This window comes from Chaetodon trifascialis, chromosome 20, assembly GCF_039877785.1.
Source record: "Chaetodon trifascialis isolate fChaTrf1 chromosome 20, fChaTrf1.hap1, whole genome shotgun sequence".
NCBI classification, from domain to species: Eukaryota; Metazoa; Chordata; class Actinopteri; order Chaetodontiformes; family Chaetodontidae; genus Chaetodon; species Chaetodon trifascialis.
In genome coordinates, this window is record NC_092075.1 from 18,043,999 (window position 1) to 18,061,525 (window position 17,527).

A 17,527-nucleotide genomic window follows, 5' to 3' on the forward strand; every position below is an offset into this window, starting at 1 on the left:
TAAAAGGCTAATCACTTCTTGTACTGTGAAAACCTCAAATGTACGTTGCTTTGGATAAAAGCTCCCAAATGACAAATTGTGAATTGTAATTGTACTAATGCCAAAAATCCTGTATTAGGCTGCACCTGTCTTGTAAGAGATGGACAGGCTAACAATCGTACTTGCATATCTAACAAATATTAAAAATCAAAGCTCCACAAACTAATATTTTTCTATTTATGTAGCCTAAATATTGAATCAAGTGAGGTGTGAAAGGGGTCACTCGCTCTGATCTGAGTCTTGTGCAGCTGATAGCTTGGTTTCACGGCACATTTACTGTATGGTTCCATCTCATCAGTTTTGTTTCCAGCAGGCAGCTGTTTTCAACAAACAAGCTCCCATAAAGCTGCTGTGCTCTACCTGCCCAGCACTAAACGGCAGACAGGCAAAGTCAGCGGCTAGCTTGTGAAGAAAAGGGGAACCTTTAGCAGCAAAATAGACAGACATCTTTCTAAGGAGACAAAAAAACAAAACTAAAATGTGTTCTCTCTTTGTTGGCTTGTTTTGTTTTCTTCTGCACCCTTGTGGAAAAAAAAAAAACATCTTTGATACAGAAGACAAGACATGACATATCTAACTCAAACATGTTTTCATTGCTCTGTAAATCTCCTTTCCAGTTTCAAAAACTGACCCCCTCACAGTGGCGGTACTGGAAATGTCAGGGGATGTCCCCACAGGCAAGGCACACTGAAGCGGACCTGACAACTTCAGCATCTTCTCTGTGATATCAACTCTCCAGCGAGCTCCAGTGCCTCCACTGACATTAAAGGATTCACACAGAGCCATGACTGACTGCTCACACAGTATCTAACTGTCCCTGCGCACTGCTCTATTTTTATGAGGCTTTGACGACTGCCCTGACAGCACAAGACGTCACCGTGACGAGGTCAAGGAGCACCTGTCTCTGTGACACACACGGCTCTAATGAAGTGAGAGGAAAAGGTGCCTGTGACCACGGGCATCTCACACACACGTAACCACACAAACCCACATATAGATCTCAGTAAAAGATGCCACAACTCAAGATCTGAATCGACCATGCATGACAGTATGGTAGAACAACAAATGATAGCTTTTTATAGTGATAACACTACTACTAGCAGGGACACAAGGTGTAAAAATATTCACTGACTGCAGAACGTCACGGTTCTTTAGTGTTTTCTTTTAAAAAAATCAAGACTTCCTTCCTTTAACAGTGTTTCAACCAAGTGAAACAGCACATATTTGGTTTCAAACTCTATATATCTCTCTATAAGATCCATGAGATTAAATACCTGTGACCAAATATTACTTAAATGAGTGAGAGAAAAAACACTTGTCATAATTTAAAAGAAAAGAGTTTAACTCAGTTAATCTACTTCATAAGGATCAGAATTCAACATTTGAATACGAGATTCAAATAAGACCAAATACAACATTTAGTGGCAGGTAAATTTCTTGCAGCGTAAAGCCTGAACATGACACAGCTGAGATAATTAGGTCCGCGTCTAATTTCATGGAAGTCGTTGGGTCGCCAGGAGAGACAAAGGAAATAAAATCACGGGGCGTGAAACGAAGATTGCCACATTACCAACGCTGAGAGGCCACCCACACATCCCGCTGCTGCTACAACAGCGTCACTTCCCCGCTGACTGGCTGAGAGCTAAAGCAGCGCTCACAGTGCGAATCAATGCAGGCCTTTGCCGACTTTTGTAGATCACTGTCCTGGCATTTTTGCTACAAACGAGTGTCTAGTGGAGACAGATGGGCATGGTGGGATCATGTCATGATGGTACCTGAGATTTGTCACAGTTCACAAGGTCTCAGAGGTTTGTCAAAGTCTTTTCAGAGACGCTGGAGACAGATAGGTATTTTTGCTTTTCATTCATTTTATTGGATTTAAAAAAAAATCTGTCTGAATTATGCATTTACTCTACATTTTGACTCATAACACTTCATACTTCAAGGAGCAGCATTTTTTATTTTTTTATTTACTGAGAGGGACTGTGGTGCATAATCAGCAGCTCATTTCCAGTTTCTCCCATTTTTCTCTTTAGGAAGATGTTGTTGCCTGAAACCCCTGTTTACTGTAAATAATATCTAACATCCTGTGGCTTGCTGCAACAAGTTCATTTTCAAGCTTTTCAGCGCTGCTTCCAGTGAGATCACGTTGTCACACTTTGAGCAGCTCCCTCTGGAGCCATAAAAGTCTTCCTGCAGCTTTTTTCACATAGATGTAAAACTTCTCCCCAAAACCTTTAAACAAACTGTGATCTGTAAAAACCAGTGGAGTTCCCCTTTAAGGTTTGGTTTGTAGCACAAGCTTGATTGAGGTTAGACAAAGCTTTTGGTCAAGGTGACAGTTATTCACATCTGTTTTTCCAACAGTCTCCTCACAAGAGAAACAACAGCATTTGCCATTTATCATGCCATGAATGGTTAGGCAAAGATTCTGTTTGTTTCCTGCTTCCTACTTTCCTGTTAATGATCTATCTTGAACTTTTTAACCAAACAATATTCCCCCTGCCTTAACCAAAGCAGGGTACAAAGGGTCTAAAATGTGAGAATGATGTCAGACACAACAAGTCAGATCTGATCAAGTTGCTGCTAGATGGCGATAACAAAGCAGTAGTATCTAAAATGGGATCTGAAGGTAAAAATGGAGGTGAATATATTTTGCGCTGGAAAGAGGTGAATGGTATGGCATGGTCTGTTTAGGCCCAGAAGCAGTTCAGATTATTTATTGTGTTCAAATGGGGAAAATCAGTACTGCACTAATTGAAATCATACAGGGGAATGGCAAACCTTACTTCATATTAAGATCCGGTTTACACTTTGGACAGTGTTTATCACAACAGGAGAAATAGTGGATGGGAGGACATATGAAGGGAAATCCAGCAAATGACAGAATAATTTGGGAGGGTACTGCTTATTATTGTTCTCTGCTTGGGTAGTTTTAACTTCTGGATGCGTATTCCACTATAATCTGGCCTCATTCTGGAGTCGCATATGAGCAACATCCACCATGTGGTTTAGCTGCTAAAGACGACACTGATGGGAGGATACTTTGCTCAAGTCAAAAGCACAGCTCTGCAGCGGCTGGCAGCATTCTGATCATTAGCATAAGCTGAAATCTCTCTTTTCATTTGCACAGCCTCCCTTTTCCTCGGCTCTGTTCATGATTAAAACATCAAGAAGGAGCATTGACTCCGTTTGGTGACATTCCCCCGTTTCCAGCCTCTCTCACTGGGTTTAAAACTTGGATTTCATCATGTATCAGGACTTATGTTGGGCTTGCTGCCATCCTCAGCATAAAGGCACTTTGGCCAAAGCAGTACATTGCCTTATGAGGTCATATTGCATGGTGGAAAAAGCTGAGTCGGGTTCAACTTTTCTGCCAGGCAACCATGCTTCTTCTGGACAGAACCCTCTGCATCTCTGCTATCATTGCACCAACCAGCGGCATCACTGAAATGGATGAGAGTTTTACTCTTTTGCTGTGCCTTTACACCGAGTTTGCGTCATGCACATATGTGTAGCTTTTCAAGGATCTGAGCAAGTGTTTCAAATATTAAATCCTAAAGGTTTAAAAATTTAAGTGTTTGTTATACACAGTCATGGCTTCTTGGCATATATTACAGTGAACTGTGAGCGCAGCTTTCCTCAATTTTCTTCAGCTGCTCAACAAATTCTCTTCCTCTCATTACCAGTGCTGTTGTTTAACCATGGGGAGATTCTGTCCGTCGAGCTCTCTCATGTTGTAGCTGGCGGTCTGTTGGGCTTTCAAACTGGTGTGCTTTAGAAAGCAATTAACCTAACGTAATGCCAACTCCAATGTTAAAATTATTTTCAGAAGTTTTATTCATTATTGCTGTTTTTTCATTATTTTGCAGTGGTGTAACCCTATTTGCTTAGAGTGTGCAGAGGTTGTGGAAAGTAAAATGGAAAGTGATTAATTTATTGAAGTAGGTACATTTTTTTTTAACTTGGGTAGGTTTTTCAAAGGGTAATTGTACTTTAACTTAGGTATAGGTTTTCAGCACTCTACCCACTGCTGCTCACTGGCACCTGTGATAACATGCTCACACCATCAAAGTACTATTGTTGCTCTGAATGTGCCCTCATTGTCGCCACTATTCAGCTGAAAAATAGCATGGCAGACAGCAGTGCTCCGTTCCACTACATCAGCTGCCTGGAGACCACAGAAACCTGGAACGTGGCCTCGCCGAGGGAGGTGAAGTCATGAAGGAAGTGGGGGGATGGATGGCAAAGAGGAAGCAATGAGAAAAGAAGAAGAAGAGGGAGGAGGTTTGCAATGACTGGGAGGATGGGGAGAGGTATGCTGCATTTTCTTTTGCACCATTAGAGAGGAAGGTCTGAGCGATCCCCCTCGGGCCAGACATAGCATAGTCATCAATCTACAAGGTTAACGCAGGGTTATGGTATATAAGTATATAATCCACAGAATAGAGCCCCCGCCTAGATGCTATTCTGGTTTCATGATGGTATAGACTTCACCCCACCCCATTCCCCCCACCTCTGTACCAAGAGTGCATCTACATTTGTAGACTCAGGATATTAATGCATACATGACATGCACGCACGCTCCACTGCATTCACACAAATACACTTATGGCTCTTTTCCACTGCGTAATGTTGTCATGGTTTCTCCTTTTATTTCCAGTCTTTGCCACAATCTTCAGGGAAAACTTTGTGGAGCGTTTCAGGCCTGGTCAGATGGTGAATTACAAGTAGTTCCAGGAGGTGTCTAACAGTGCTGTCAGGATGAATCAAAGAAATGTGTCATCACTTCACAAGGATGACTATAAAAAAACAATAACTAGCATTTACTAATCTGTCTGCAATGATAACTTTGTTTTTCATCAACCAAAACTGTTGGAATGGGCATGATGGACCAATGACATGAAATGAGAGCAATTGGATGAATTGAGGAAATACATTACATAGTTAAAGAGGGCTGGGAAAGGTTAAGGGGAAAAAAGAAGTGCAAATTGTTAGTCACCAAGGTGTTTCACTGCATTGGACACCATACAGGGCCTCCGATCAGACTGTGTTGCGTGTTTTGAAATAGCAAATTACTACTGTAGCACCAAAAGCCTCGGGTTGTGAAGCATCTCATGTCAGAGGTTGTTATGGAAGTCATGTGTCCTGTTATAGAAAGTAACAGAAAAGGAGGAGGCACAGGCCACCTTTCTTCAATGCTACTAGGCAGCAGTCATGAAACATAGTTAGCGAATGAAATGGCCACAAAAAAGAGTGGATGAGATGGAATCAGCTGTACAGGATGTTGTATGTTAGCTGGTGAGATACATCCCTCATCTCTGATTGGTTGGGGCAAAACAAAGCACCAACATGAACACCATGTCAGGCTGAATTAGCAGGCTGTGGTGAACCCATGGCTCGGCCTGTCTCAACACTGAGAGGGAGCGTTAATGTTAGCAAGTGGTGACTGTAGAAAATACTGTTGCTTTAGGTAACTGCAGTTTGATGTAGCTTGCAAATGGATTTACAGCAGTGGTTTAACTGTTTTGGAGAATCTTCTTAAAGCCTGCCAATGCATCTCTGTCATCCAGTTACAAACTCATAACCACACACAAGGCCACATGCTGATGGTCCACTGGCACGCTGAATGTGTCAGCAAAGGCAGATGGATGTATAGGTGTGAGGCAGGTGTCAGAAAGGTGTTACACTTCAGTGAAACTCCTTCCAGGACTGTGAGAACACTCTCCAATGAGCCCAATGCTGTCTGTGTGTGATGAAGTAAAGCCAGACCAATTAAAACAGTCTCAAAATGAGCCTCATCTGCGTCAACAGGGTGTGTGAATGAGTCTCTACAAGGCCATGTGAAATCTCTCCCACCTTAAAAAGAAGGCAAAGACAGAGGACTGTATGGTGGAATTCAACAGTACAGAGAGAGGAGACCTGGTTGAATAGGTGGGCAGGAAGAAATACGGCAATAAAATCCACATAAAAATGCTGGAGTAAAAATAAACTGGTGGATCAAAAGGAGTGACTTTGAGCAGGAGGAAAGGAAAAAGATGGAAATACAAAGAAAAACTACCGACAGAGAGAAAAGGCATTCTCGGATCACAGCAGCGTGGGTCTGCAACGCTTAGGATAATGAGCCAGAAAAAGCGACGGGAGATATTTGGAGTGAAACACAGAGGAAGAGCAAGAAGAAGAAGGAGGAGGAAAGATGGCTCTGTAAGTGGCTCACAATCTAGTGCCAGTAAGCTGCCATCTCCTGGGAAAGGAGAAGATGAAGCAGGAGAAGGAATGGAGGCAGGAAAAGGAAAAACAGAGGTGTTCAGGGAATTAAAGAAGACAAACAGAGTGAGGGGAGAGTGAACTGGGAAAATGAAAGGATAACAGAGGAACAGGTACTTAAGAAGCACATGTACAAATAATGCTACAAATAATTTGCCAAGTAAAAGAAGAAAACAAGAAAAATTGATCAGGTTTCACAGACTTTAGAGAAATCCACATTGGCTGCATGAAATATGACATGAAAGAAAGCAGGCAGCTCTCTGTCTGTCTATGAACAGAAGCAGTGTTGTATGAGGCCAAAGCCTTCAAGCCTTCAGCGACCAAACACGCATTCAAGGTATCCAGTGGAGCATCACAGTAACCCGTCACATCTGCTCCCAACTGCAATTCCACTGAAGTTTAACAGAATTAACATGGTGCTTTTATGAGGTGCTGGGCAGCACAGGTAGCTGTTTATGTCTGTAATGCACATATAAGTGCCCAGTTCACAGGGCAAACCTCAAAGATAACATTGGAAATCTAAATCACATACTAAGCATTTCCTCATTTGGCAGATGCTAGTGCAATATGCGAGGCTCACTGTACATTTGATTTTGCATACCTCATTTGGTAAAATAAAACAGATGAAGATCTGAGTCAGACAGCCATTGTGGGACTGGCCCAGACACTTCATCATTTTTTAGTTCTGCTTGGCTGGACGTCCCTCATCCTTTAGGGATTCTTGTTTTCCTTTGTGTGCTCAGGGTTTGTGTGTTTTTAAAAGGAACTATCATGCTTTTGGCTGCCCTGAAAAACCAAAGAGGTGCTGGTATTTAGATCACAAAACCATCTGGTTGGCGACAGAGAGAAAAATTGCTAAAAACTATGGCTGGTGGGGATCGTCCCAGTGACCCAGTTGTGAAGACATACGTCACATGGCCATAACGTCCCTGTTTTGTGTCCAGACACGGATTGTTACCTGATATTTAGTCGCCCTCTCTTTCTATGTTTCTGTTTGCACCACTTCTCATTGTACATACTCCCAACTGGCAACTTTGTGCATGAACTGAATGAAGATTTCCATTTCTATGCAGATGACATCCAGATTTGTATTCATGTCCTTTTCATGTATTGTTCCATGCATTTTCTTGTCATGCCGCACTGCTGTTAAAGACTTCACCTGGCTCAATCAGCGGGCCAAACACCATTCCATATTTTATATTGTTATTATCTTCCTTTTGTGCAATTGCTGAGACACTGACATGCCATTTTGAGTTCAAAATAAACTTACTCTCTTATACTCTTTGCAAACACACATACTGTACACGGAGACTAACAGTGGGCAGGTACAGTGTGTCTTCTGTGCCACTGCTGCTATCTTACCATCCATGCAGAAAGCCAACTGGCACGTTGGGCCTATGTGGGCCTATGTTTACCTGTTTACCATCTCTGCTTCAGCAGGCTTGCTTCCACACACACACACGCACGCACGCACGCACGCACGCACGCACGCACGCACGCACACACACACACACACACACACACACGCGCGCGCGCGCGCGCATGCGCACGTGCACACACACATACACAAAACAGCCAAGATATGAAAGATGAGCAAGTCTAAGGTTTGCAGATGGAGTGGTGAGTGGATGGTGTCATGTTTAATTCTCTGAATGGAAAATCTGAGAGGGTAAAATGAATGAATAATACTCTCCACTTCATCACCATTTACCCTCAAGGTGCCCTTCGGTAACAAACCAATCCTCCAAATGCTCCAGGGGAGCAGCTCAGTGGTCACAGTTTTGTGGCTGGCAGCTCACAGGTGTGAATGTGTGTCACTATATGAATGTTAAGCACGTGAGTGGTAGATAAATGTGTTTATTCTCAACAAAATCCTTCTCTAAATGAATTATTCATGGTTTTCTAAGGATTTAAACTATCCCTTGTGGTTCCTAGAGGGTAAAATGTTCATTACACCCCAAAGTTTGAAGGTTATGGATGGCAAAAACTACATTCTGTTAGTCTAGACACCTTCAGTGGCAGGGCGAACATTAGTAAGTGTGTCCTGCTATTGGAAAGTCCAGGAGGTCATTAAAATCAATATGGTTTATCTCCATTAGAGTGCAAGATGTTTTAATGGTGATCTGCTCATTGGAAATTAAGATACTTTAGCCTTTTAAGGACGGCAGTAGAAGAAAGCACATGATGCGTCCAGTAGTTCATCCTCTGATGAACATGAAGCATCTCCCATCAGTTTATTTTTACATTTCTGATGTATTAGTGGAAGTTTTGGCCTGAGGGTAACAAAGGTCAGGAGGTCTCCAGACACATCACTGTAGGGCTCATCCTCAGAGAACATGAATATCAATTCAGTCCTTATTTTTCAAGACACCAAGTCTTGAAAAACAAGTGTTGTTCCACAGGAAAATTTGACCTGAGAAAGGTACTAGACAAAGTTTCAAAGCGTGACCACAATCCTTCTCCTTCTGAGGACCATGGACAGACATACCAGTCTGACTAATTACCGTGATACTCTGGACCACACTGTTTAAAGAGAAGTTGACTAACAAAGACGTCAACTAAACCTCAAGCCCTGCCACTGGGGAGTATAAAATAGCTGAGCAAAGACTGAAGATTTTGTTAAAGAATATGTGAGGAAAAAGAACAGACAGCAAGAAACCAAGCTTACACAACAAACAACAACAATCCAAAGCCTTTCGTGCATGTAGACTCACGCTGTAGAGGATTTCCACCCAGCCCTCCATGGTGATGCACTGGAACACAGTAAGCACTGCAAACAGGATGTTGTCAAAGTTGGTGATACCAAAGTTGGGTCCTGTCCAGTACTCTCTGCACTCGGTGCCGTTGGGGCACGTCCTGGCCGGCGGCTCCATACCACAAGGCCAGTCTGCTGCAATCTCACCTGATGAAAAAGACACAAATGGAGGAAGGGAATGAGTTTTGAAAGGCTTGTGGATGAATAGATAAATCTCAAAGTGACTGAGTGATAGAATGATGATTCCAGTGACCCCAAATGCTGATAGGTTTTATGTGGGTCAGAACTGTAGTGGGGACAGCAGAGGAGCCAACATGTCCTGCTACTTTCTCCAGCTGCCTCAAGTTGCTCTGATGCATCCCATGATCTCCTATCAATTAGTCATCAGTCATGCCAGTAACATTTCCAAAGGAAAAGACCCAGGGACATCCCTCCCATGTGCCTCGCCCACTTCAACTGGTTCCAATCAATGCAGACCATTGACCTCCTAACCTTATCATGCAGAGTGAGGCAGCAACCCTATTCCGCCAGTCATCACACAAAGCTTGTGACCACAGGTGAAGGTCAGTACAAAGATCGACAGCTGAATTTAGAGCTTTCCTCTGTGGCTTGGCTCACTATTCATCAGCGTGCAGCAACAAAGCCCTTCTCCACTCAGAACATCTGGAAATGACCCATTTGTCAGCTGCCCCTTTTCCCCAACAGTTACTTAATGATGTATTTTCAGATGGCGCTAACAGTGCTGCATGAGAATATTTGAATCATTTAAATCAGGGACAAACAGTTGTACCAGTGTGATTGGGAGAACTGAGGACAGCATATTACACCATACTGCAAAGCTGTGCAGGTGTGGTGGAGGTTAAGGTGGTGACCATAATTCACAATGTCCCAATTCTTTGTACTTCTGACTTTCAAATAAAGGCATAAAAACAGTGCAGGTGAAAGATTAAGAGAATGAAACTAGCAATGGAATACGATGAAACCCCAGCATGAAAGAAGCTCAGTTTTTGTGTCCTTTTGTGTTTGATCCCCCTGGCTCAATCACACAGAGATCTCTGCTGTCCTCACAGTTTGTCTTGCATGTTTAATTCAAACCAGTGGATGATACTTGTGGAACCTGCTAGTGCGCAGTGTGCACTACAGCTGCAGCTGTAGCTGCCAGCACAATTTAGACCACACTAGCCAAAAGGGCCTGAGTCACACCATGATTTAAGTGATGCTTATTGGTCTTTACGTGCACGAATCCAGTCTCAGTGTTACCCACAGAGACACACAGCATTCGAGAGGAAGTGCACTTAGGAAATTATTTAATTGAGATGTGACTGAATTAAACTGCGACGCACACAGTCGTGTTTTAAGTTTATAGACTGTTTTTACACCTCTGTCTTGTTAGCCCTCAACATGTCTTTCCTGATGGAAGTACATGAGGATACAATCAACACACTAATGAATGCCAGAAGCATCATATAGGATATGATTTATGTGCAACAATGAAATTTGATTAAGTTGTGCTTTGCTGTGAATTTGCAAAAGAAGCGTTTTCGGGTTTCGTCAGCTTAATGTGGATGTGGACTAACTAAGCATCTTGCTTGAGTTTTCAGGGATTATGAAGTGACAGTGAGCTGTAGAGATCGTATCAGAGTACATGGAGGGTGCTGAGAGTTTGTTTAAACGATGTGCTGGCACACATGTCAGCAGATGGGGATCAGAATAAAGAATAAATGTGCTGAGTATAACAGATGCCCTGAGCACCCAGTGTTTCATAAGGGATAGTGCCACGATCACAAGTTGGGCCAAGTTTTAACGATGATTTGCAGAGCCAGATTGCACAGCCAACATCCCTCTGGTGTCACTCCAGTAAAATATGTCCTTTCCTTCCTGCTGACAGGTGCTGTGTCAGCCAGACTCAGTGTCCATGGACGATATGGGAACATCTCAGGTCTCTATTTTCTTCGACTGGGTGCAGTTCCTAATTGAAATTAGAAAATTTACAAAATTAGTGCTCATTATCTAAATGTTGTTTTATTTTTTTGAAATAATTTATTTTAGTGGTGTTCCTTCTTAAAGGTTGTGAAAAATTAAATATCAGTCCCTTTTGCAGTGATTACACACTGATATTTAACAACCTTTTTTAATTTATTCATGTTAAAATTGGTATAAATGACATCAAAATCAAAAAAGAAAATCCAAATAAATATGTTGAAGGACATATTTCATAGTGCTGTGGGCTTTTCAAAGTCACATTCATGGTAAACATACGGCCATTAAATTTCATGAGCATATGAACAAATATGTAGGAATACCCACTGCATATTTTAGTGAGCCTTGAGTATCAGCACAGAATTTCGATGCAATGAGCAGTGCACGTCATCATTGGTCATATAAATCCTCAAAAGACTGCATCTTAAACCATTTTGGGCTGTGGAGTTTCTTTGTCATCCAGTTGAATCCCTCTGTGTGTTTGTCTCACACTGAACTTAATTAATAGCTCATGACAGTATGTTTATTTATTTATGTAAAGGCAAATTCTCCCCAGAGAGAGTTAAAGAGAAGAAGAAAGAATTTGTGACCACGCAAAGTACAAAGAAGCCAGGGCCTTGAATGAGCTCAAGTGAAGGGACACCACAATGAATACTTACTTGAGAAAAACAGAAATACACAAACATGCTCAGACACACAAGCTCTTCATGATTTTATCCAGCATTACCTGCTTATGACACACACACGAAGAAAAAACACAGCAGCCTTCACTTAGAAAGTTGCCACCAGTGATGTTCAGCTTAATCAAACCCTGCTGCGTCCCTGTGACTAAAATAACTCAATAACACATGTACTGTACATTAGCAGGCTGTCACAACTGCTCACACCACTACAAGCACCCTGACTGGGCTGAAACATGCGCACACACACACACACACACACACACACACACACACACACACACACACACACACACACACACACTCACGCACGCGTGCACACATGCATGCATGCACACATTCTCATAGAAAGACACATATTTTACAGCTGGCCCAGCCAATAACCCTCAAGTCACACGTTCACACTCTATCTGACACCAACAGCGGGGAAATAAAGCTTTCTCATAATTTTGGGGAATGGGTAATTTCAGCCAAGCAGTCTGGCTGTTTTCTATAATTACTATAATAACAACACCGTAATTGTAACCTGGCTGGGATTTATCAGAAACGTTTTTTGGTTGCTAACTCACACACAGGGGAGGAGGCTCATCTTTCCTCTTTACTTTCACACATTAAAGAAGCACACCGGCAATTTTGGTGGTTCGCGCTCAACTTAACATGAAAGCTGACCATTGTACAAATTGTGTTTTGGACTTTTTTTGGATTTGAAACACATCCCATAACTCTTCTCCAGTGCACCGTGCTTAATTCATGAAAAATTTAAATTATCAGCCTTCATGCTACCCTGATGTGGAGAATAAAGCATGACGTACTGAAGAAGAGTGCGACATGAAGTTAGATGGATTTGCATGGAAGGCCGCCGTGTGTGCTCTCTCAAAGTTAGAAATTGGTGGATATCCATTCCTTCTCAAAAACCAATTGTCAGATAACCGGATGACATTTTGAGCAACCCTACGCTGCTCCTTACACTGACATTGTTTTCACAACTGTAAATTCCTTGGAAGGTTGTTGGAAAGGGCAATGTAGCTTGATACTGATTATAAGGAAAAGTAAGATATGGTGCTACATTTTCAACTAATTCCAGTCCTTTGGTATTTACCCCTACTTGAACAGTATGTAATATATATAAATGTACCTTTCTGTGTGCTTGTAAATTAAGTCTACAATTTAACAAATGTGGAGAATGAAGTTCCCATAATTACATGGCTGAATAGAACTTTTAAGTTTGATTTTCAGAGGAGTTTCTTTGAAAGATTTGCTGAAACAATACACACTGGAAAAACACACCCAGACTAACTCAAATCAATGTAAATATCGCTTTATTATTTGGAAACCTTATTCTCCATATTTGTTTCATTGTATAATTTAATGTACGTCTACATCTGTTCATTTGACCTGCTGTTCAGCTGACTGAAGGACATTTACTTTTGGCCACCAAATGAGTACTTTCAGAATTTTCTCTATCATTAGTGCCAAATTACAGAGGCCTTTCCAGGAAGCATCCTAAGAAATTATTGAGACATTTAAGGATAAAATCAAAAGCTTCCCACAGCATTGGTGGTGTCAAGATTTGATTTTTTTTTTTTTTTTTGACAAATCATAATGGAAAACAATGGCTGCCTGACAGGTAAAACACATGGACACCACATTGGAAAAGGTAAGCAGAAAAATCAACCTAATATAGATTTAAGGAGACAAAACGTCCAAAACACTGTGATGGAGAAGCTGCTCAACTCCCACTCACAGCAAAAAGTGTCATCAAGTGTCAGTTTCATTGTGAGACTGAATACAGAAGCATCCCTATAGAGTTACAGCTGAAGCTATCAATCAACACCTGAAGACTGAAAATATCATTCATCAAAATCAAACTGTGAAAAATGGCTGTCCAAGATTCTGCTGTGCACTTTGTAACGTTGATATAGGCACGCTGCCTGTCAGCGCTGTGAATGTGCCGCTACTCATACGCCACATGTACACATACAACTTATGAATCATTTATGCACGCCTGTATAAATATGCAATGCAATATATGTTCTCATCCAGAGCAAACACAGGAACAGCTGAAAGGAAAAAAGTTTGTCCTGGCATCAACTCGGCTGATAATCAGTGTTGTCGCACAAACACACGCCGCAGCCAAGCTGTCGCTCTCACCAGTGTCTAACTTGAAGCAGGTGGTGTGGAATTTGCCCATGTAAAACTCCACCCCGATGATGGCAAACATGACGATGGCGAAGAAGAGCAGCAGGCCGATCTGAAGCAGAGGAACCATGGCTTTCATTATGGACTTCAACACCACCTGCAGACCTGAGAGACAGAGGAGGATGGGAGGGTGTTAGCAGGGCTCTCTGTTGAAAATGCCTGCTTCAAAGGATTAGGCTTACTGCAGCTTGGGTTTCATTTGTTGTTCTGGTCATTATTTCTACCAGTTAGGATTAGCAACTGCTGAGATCTGGGAACAACATCACAACAACTAAGCTGAAGTTGGTCTGTAAACTGTGATGGATTTTTACTGTCTGATCATCTGACTGTTAACTGGTTTTAAACAGCAAGAATGAAATGACAGCATGATATTGATGCAGTCAATCATTGTGTCTTCAAATGCCAAAGGAGAGACTTACTGGGGATTCCTGACACGAGTTTCAGGGGTCTCAGCACTCTCACCGCTCGCAGTGTTCGCAGGTCAAAGTCCGAGCCCACCGTGGCCAGGATTCTGTATATAGACACAAACATCCATTAAGCATAGTGACGCAGTATTTCACCTCAGCACTGATACACACAATGTCAGGTTTCAGCTAGCAAACGCTGTCACTACTGAACAATCTGCTCATTTTTTGAAGTTTATTCAACTGTGTTTTAGTTGATAAAATGTCAGAAAACTCTTGACGCTTGAGAAACTGGAGCCAGAAAAGTTTTTTGCTTGACAAATGCTAAAAACACTTTGATTATCAACACTGCTCTTTATTATGACTCCCTATTTTATCACTCCAGCTTTCACGACAGTTCCTGATTATCCTGTAATGTGACTAATCTTCAAGTGTAGGAAATGTCAGAAAAGTGTGAAAAATTTTCATCACAAAGTTTCTTTATATCTACAGAGGAAGCAGGTCCTCTTCAAAGGAGTCTGCCATGTTGTACTGCTAAGTTTATACTGTAGCCCAGAATGGACAAACCAAACACTGAGTCAAGAGAGAGCCTTTCACGCTATTCACGAATGTCATGGCCATCGTAGGTTCTCCAACACATTCTGCGACCTCACCGCTAGATGCTACAAAATCTGCAAATCTTACAAATCACTGGACTTTTAATATGTTTTTTCAGTTAATCAATCTATTGCATTGTCTATAAAATGTCAGAAAATAATTTTAAAAAGCTAATCACAGTCTTCCAGGTGACATCAAATTGCTGTCCAAAACCCAAATATATTTAAATCATAATGATAAAAAACAGAGAAAAGAATTTCACACACACACACACACACACACACACACACACACACACCCTACAGGTTGCTCACACATGTCTGATAACATCAAGTGGAAGAGCAACATACTGTGGTGGGGTTTGTGTGTGCATGTGTGTGTGTATGCACCGGCCACTGAGCCTCAGCTGGCAGCCCTCATTACAGGCTGTACACAGAGGGGGAGACTTAAGTGCTCCACTGAAACACACAGAAAAAAACAAATGCTCGAGGGGAGAGAGAGACAGAGAGAGAGGGAGGGAGAGAGAGAGAGAGAGAGGGAGAGGGAGAGAGAGGGAGAGAGAGAGAGGGAGAGAGAGAGAGAGAGAGAGAGAGAGAGAGAGAGGGAGAGGGAGAGAGAGGGAGAGGGAGGGAGAGAGAGAGAAAGAGAGAGGGAGGGAGAGAGAGAGAAAGAGAGAGGGAGGGAGAGAGAGAGGGAGGGAGAGGGAGAGAGAGAGAAAGAGAGAGGGAGAGGGAGAGAGAGAAAGAGAGAGGGAGGGAGGGAGAGAGAGGGAGAGAGAGGGAGGGGGAGAGAGAGGGGGGGAGAGAGAGAGAGGTAGGGAGAGAGGGGGAGAGACAGAGAGAGAGAGAGGGAGAGAGAGAGAGAGAGAGAGAGAGAGAGAGAAAGGTAGAGAGGGAGAGAGAGAGGAGACTTATAAAAAGAATTACTGTAAAGAGATGGAAGTGAAACGCAACCAGTTGTGATATTAATTTGATCTGGAAGCTAACAATCATTCCTTCACTCTGTCTGGTTTGGGAGACCTTGCTTCATACAGGAGGTGCAGACTAACATATACAGGATGGCACGACGCTGAGACATTCTTAGCATTTTGACTTGCTCCGAATGGTTGATATATTATACATACATTGTTCCGTGAATACATTTTCTGGCAGTCTACAGCACGCAATATTGTTTTCAAAATGAACCATGGACACACAATAAGCCCTGGTTTACCTGGATCTTTCACATATTCCACCCCACCCATGTGTCTCCTTCCCCACACTGAAACAGAACCTACACCTCTGCCTTTTTCATTGGAAACAGTATTTGTGATGTGTTTTTTTTTTTTTTTTTAACACATGTGAGTATAAATGATATGATTTCTAACATCCCAAATGGGTATGATTTTTAAACCTCTCAGTTAAGTACCGTCAGGGGCCCCAAAGCAGGCGGAAAATCCTCAAGGGTGCAGGAGCTTTTATGTAGAGGGTAGCATACACTCATGACTGACTGAAAGAGATTCAGCACATACATACACACATACAGAGAGAGAGAGAGAGAGAGAGCAAGATGGGTGAAAGTGGGATGAAAGTGCTGCTTTGTAATATAGAATATATTGTTTTATACATATTTCATGCGCAGGCGTTGCAGTTGATCAGCTTCTCAGACAGTGATGGATTTCCAAATGCCCCCTTTTATGATTTTCTCATTACTTTTCCATGTGCAAATTAAGATTGTTATTTATCATACTGATTTACAATTTTCTGCTCCACACAGGAAACCTGCAGTAGATTATCGCAGTGAGACGTCAGAGCTGAGGGATGGCTTGAAGATGATATTTTGATGAGGCCAGCAAAACAGTCTCTTAATATGTACACATCAGCATGCAGATGCATACATATAAACTTGAATTAAGTAAGTCACACCCAGTACTGAACACCTAAACCCACTCTGTCTGTGCCTCTCCCCACTGTACTAAAACAAATCAAATCAAAGGCTCTTCCAGATTCTGCTGAAATTCAACCTTCGTTCGCACAGATTTGACTGACTGAGATGAGCTCCTACTGACCAGAACTGAAAACACGACAGAGCAGCTTCAGCAAGTTCTGTCTAACATGAAACCAAATCAACCAAACCATGGTATACTGGTGCATAACAATAAAACATAAGACGAAGATAAGAGCAAGTACTGCAAGTCAAGAAGCTCCACATATGACCACTATTTGAATGACAGTTGGACAGTTTTGTGCAGGAATGTGCAAAAGTTCACAGAATCTAAGAACATATGCAATGTGCCAGACAGAATAAAAATGAAAAGGTTGTTGATGCTGAAGACTGATGGAGTAACAGTAACCAGAATATCAACACACAGATTCAATCAACAACCTGAAAAAAACAGCACATATGATCATAGAATTTAGGTAAAGAAATACGGAGGCAAACTAAGAGTGGATGCCAAGACAATATACATGTATATATGCAATATACCAACACCTATTAAGCTATAAATGCACTATTTTCAGTTTCCTGTGCCTTCACCTAAACTAAACAAGCTGAAATTCCGCACCTAGTTTCTTTATTCATGATGTGCTATTCTGTGACTGCTACTACAGCCACTTACACGACTA

The 17,527-nt window shown here is 42.0% G+C and overlaps 1 protein-coding gene across 3 annotated transcripts in view; it reads right to left on the reverse strand.

Moving 5' to 3' along the window:
* The window catches only part of cacna1bb (calcium channel, voltage-dependent, N type, alpha 1B subunit, b), a 162,105-nt gene that overhangs the window by 86,425 nt on the left and 58,153 nt on the right, over positions 1–17,527 (reverse strand). For all 3 annotated transcript variants that reach the window (XM_070989614.1, XM_070989612.1, XM_070989613.1), the window contains exons 6-8: positions 14,340–14,431; positions 13,873–14,025; positions 9,021–9,208 (exon numbers count right to left, since the gene is read on the reverse strand). In XM_070989614.1, the coding sequence (XP_070845715.1) occupies positions 9,021–9,208; positions 13,873–14,025; positions 14,340–14,431 (433 nt within the window). The remainder of the gene's footprint in view (positions 1–9,020; positions 9,209–13,872; positions 14,026–14,339; positions 14,432–17,527) is intronic.